Raw genomic sequence first — 2,600 nt, forward strand, 5'->3', positions numbered from 1 at the left:
TTTTGTCTCTGGAAATCTTTTATTCAATGCTTATATTTTTACATACAGTACTTCAGATAAAAACACATATGAAAAACAGATTCTTTTCACCACATAATAAAAATACTTTAAATAAATAATAATAATAAATAAACAGTAATGCTTATTAGTCTCTCCGAGTGGTAGATTTGTTGTGTTAAAGCAACTCATTTCTGTCTATCTGCATTTTAAAATTCATACCACTTTGGCTGCTGTTCATGCAGCCCTGTATGTACATTACATGAATCTCTTTCAGAGGCAGACTTCGCCTGCAACTTAGTCTGTGTCTTCTCACAGCTTCACGTGTCCTTCAGCTTCCAGCTCTGACACTGATCTGTATGCAGCCTTCTGCCTCAAAAATGACTTGGCAACTTGGCCCGAGTCTCCTTGGACTGAGGTATTTGTTCCGTGTGAACCTTTCCAGTCTCCGCTGTGCGTCAGTAAGCTTATGTCCCTTTACGTCAGTTTTTTAAATAAAGTTTGTTAGCCTGTCTTGGCCTTTCTGCAGAGCTCCAGGTATGTGGAGGACTTGAGGAAGCGAGGGTAGCAGTCTTTCTCCATCAGGGTGTAGATTTTGGCTTGAGCCAGATTGAAACAGGTCTCGCTGGGTTGCTCCAAGTTCTCCTTTGTGATGGCTTTGGTCACATGGTCGAGATTTACCTGTGCGGGAGCAGAGGAGGAGGAGAGGTGATTCTCTGCACTTCAGAGCAAGATATGTGAAGCAAGAACAGGGAAAGAGCATCCTAAATTGTCTATAGGGCTGGGTACTCAATACCTTTAAAGTATGAACCAAAAGAACTCTGTACCAAATTGTATTGAAACTTTTTTTTGAACAGAGATCTAGAAAAAAAAAACTATTTGCATGGTTTTGCTTGCAGCCAAACACCTAAAGTGTAGTGTATTTAAAGTTGGCATGAGATCTAGATAATAAAACAAGCAGTGTGGGGGTCCGTCTCCAGAAGAAAAAAATTGCAATTTGAATCCCATTTACTGCATCTCCACGTACATTTAGGGACTATGCTCACCAAAACAACACCTGGGGAATAATTAAGCTGGTCATAATGTTCAATTCTACCAGAATAGTGCTAAGTTTACTAAATATGCTACTCCTCTGTGGCACTTTTTGGAGTGTATCAGAGCAAAACCAGCAGCTCAATTCACATTGTCAGACAGAATCTGACGGCTCGTAAAAGGGGATTCAAAAATAGTACTGTTTTTGGAAATATGAATGGACTCAGCTGAAATGCTACCAAAATGTTAGAAAGTTTGGCAGTATTACATGCCGCTCTATTCACATGGTGGATGTTTAATGAAGCGTAAAAAAAACGCTCTCAAATAAAGTAGTTTACTGGCATCAGTATCACTCAAATGATATTTCTATTGGTACTTTCATTGTAATTTCCTATTATGATACCCAGCCTTAACTTTTTATTGAGGCTATTTTATATTTACCTCTCGTGGTGCATCACAGCCGATGAACTCGTCGTAAATGTTCTTGGCTTTGGCGGCCAGTTTTGAGGGTTTTGTTGCCCGGTAGTCTTCACAAGCCAGGTAGAAGGCAATGTTTTCCTCACTGAACTCAGAGACCAGGAAGGCTCTGAACAGGCACAGTCCATCTGAAAACAGGGAAGAGACGAAAGAGAAATGTAGGTTAACATCTGGATCTAATTTCAAAACATCTGGGATGACTGAAACATTTGTGATGTGGAGGATCACACTTACTTTGACTGGACAAAAGTTTCTCAAAAGACTCCTTCCATTTCAAAGGCTCGTTGATATTAATCCTGCAGAAACAGAATGGCATATCATCAGGGGAAGTTCTAAAAAAATATAAGCAATCCACTTAAATGTGGCTGACATGTTTAAAGAGAGAGAATTTGAATTTACCTCAGTTTGTCATTTTTCTTTGACTGGCAGGTGATACTGTGATCTGACTTTTGGAGCAAACTTCCAAACAAAGCTTTGAGCTCCTTTGCCCTGTGAAGATAAAGAAAGAGAACATGTTAGCAAAAGACTGAATATTTAAATCCACCTGTCATATTTAAGAAGTACTGGAATAACTGAATTTCCTTCAAAAGAGAAACTCACCTCTCCAGGCAGGTGACAGGCAGCGATTCAAGTGCTCTGCACATGGTGAGATGTTTTCCTGCTCACTGGTAGATATTCCCAAAGGTTTCACAGTTGTGTGTAAAGTATGTAGTGTCTCACAGAGCTGTCTTCGTTGGTGGAAGTGAGTGAGCTCTCAGCTGGTCTGCTGTCTGTGTGGGAGACCGACTTTTTATAGGGAAGTCCACTCTGTGACATCACCCCTCTCAGCCAATGAAACGAGACGTGTGTGAGGATGAGGAGACTCCTCGACACTGATTTTCCTCCAGGCTACTTCCTCACTGACTGAACAACGTGTGTGATTGCTACGGTGGCTGCATTACTTCACAGCTCTTAAATGTCTTTGTGCTCAGTCAGGGTGTGTGTGAGTGTGTCTGTGTGTGTGTGTGTGTGTGGGGGGGGTTATGGGGAGTGTTTGTGTGTGACAATATATTTCAGTAGTTGTGAGGAGAACGAGGTGTTCTCACAAGGACAGA

General features: G+C 41.1%; 1 protein-coding gene across 1 annotated transcript; it reads right to left on the reverse strand.

Annotated features, from left to right (window-relative positions):
- rgs5b (regulator of G protein signaling 5b) lies at positions 1-2,332 on the reverse strand. The gene is made up of 5 exons (XM_042497740.2): positions 2,107-2,332; positions 1,906-1,995; positions 1,741-1,802; positions 1,471-1,634; positions 1-678 (listed from the first exon to the last, which is right to left on the reverse strand). Exons 1-5 carry the CDS (start codon positions 2,148-2,150, stop codon positions 502-504), a joined length of 537 nt encoding a protein of 178 aa, XP_042353674.1. The 5' UTR covers positions 2,151-2,332; the 3' UTR covers positions 1-501.
- Positions 2,333-2,600: the final 268 nt, after the last annotated feature.

The sequence above is a fragment of the Plectropomus leopardus genome, chromosome 12 (assembly GCF_026936395.1).
Source record: "Plectropomus leopardus strain MGB_pleo_1.0 chromosome 12, ASM2693639v1, whole genome shotgun sequence".
Classification (NCBI taxonomy): domain Eukaryota; kingdom Metazoa; phylum Chordata; class Actinopteri; order Perciformes; family Serranidae; genus Plectropomus; species Plectropomus leopardus.

Coding starts and splice junctions, on each gene's coding strand:
- rgs5b (XM_042497740.2), bottom strand. CDS start 2,150: ATGTGCAGAGCACTTGAATCGCTGCCTGTCACCTGCCTGGAGAG. Junction 1,803..1,905: donor AAGAAAAATGACAAACTGAG/GTAAATTCAAAT, acceptor CTGTTTCTGCAG/GATTAATATCAACGAGCCTT. Junction 679..1,470: donor GCTGTGATGCACCACGAGAG/GTAAATATAAAA, acceptor GCTCCCGCACAG/GTAAATCTCGACCATGTGAC.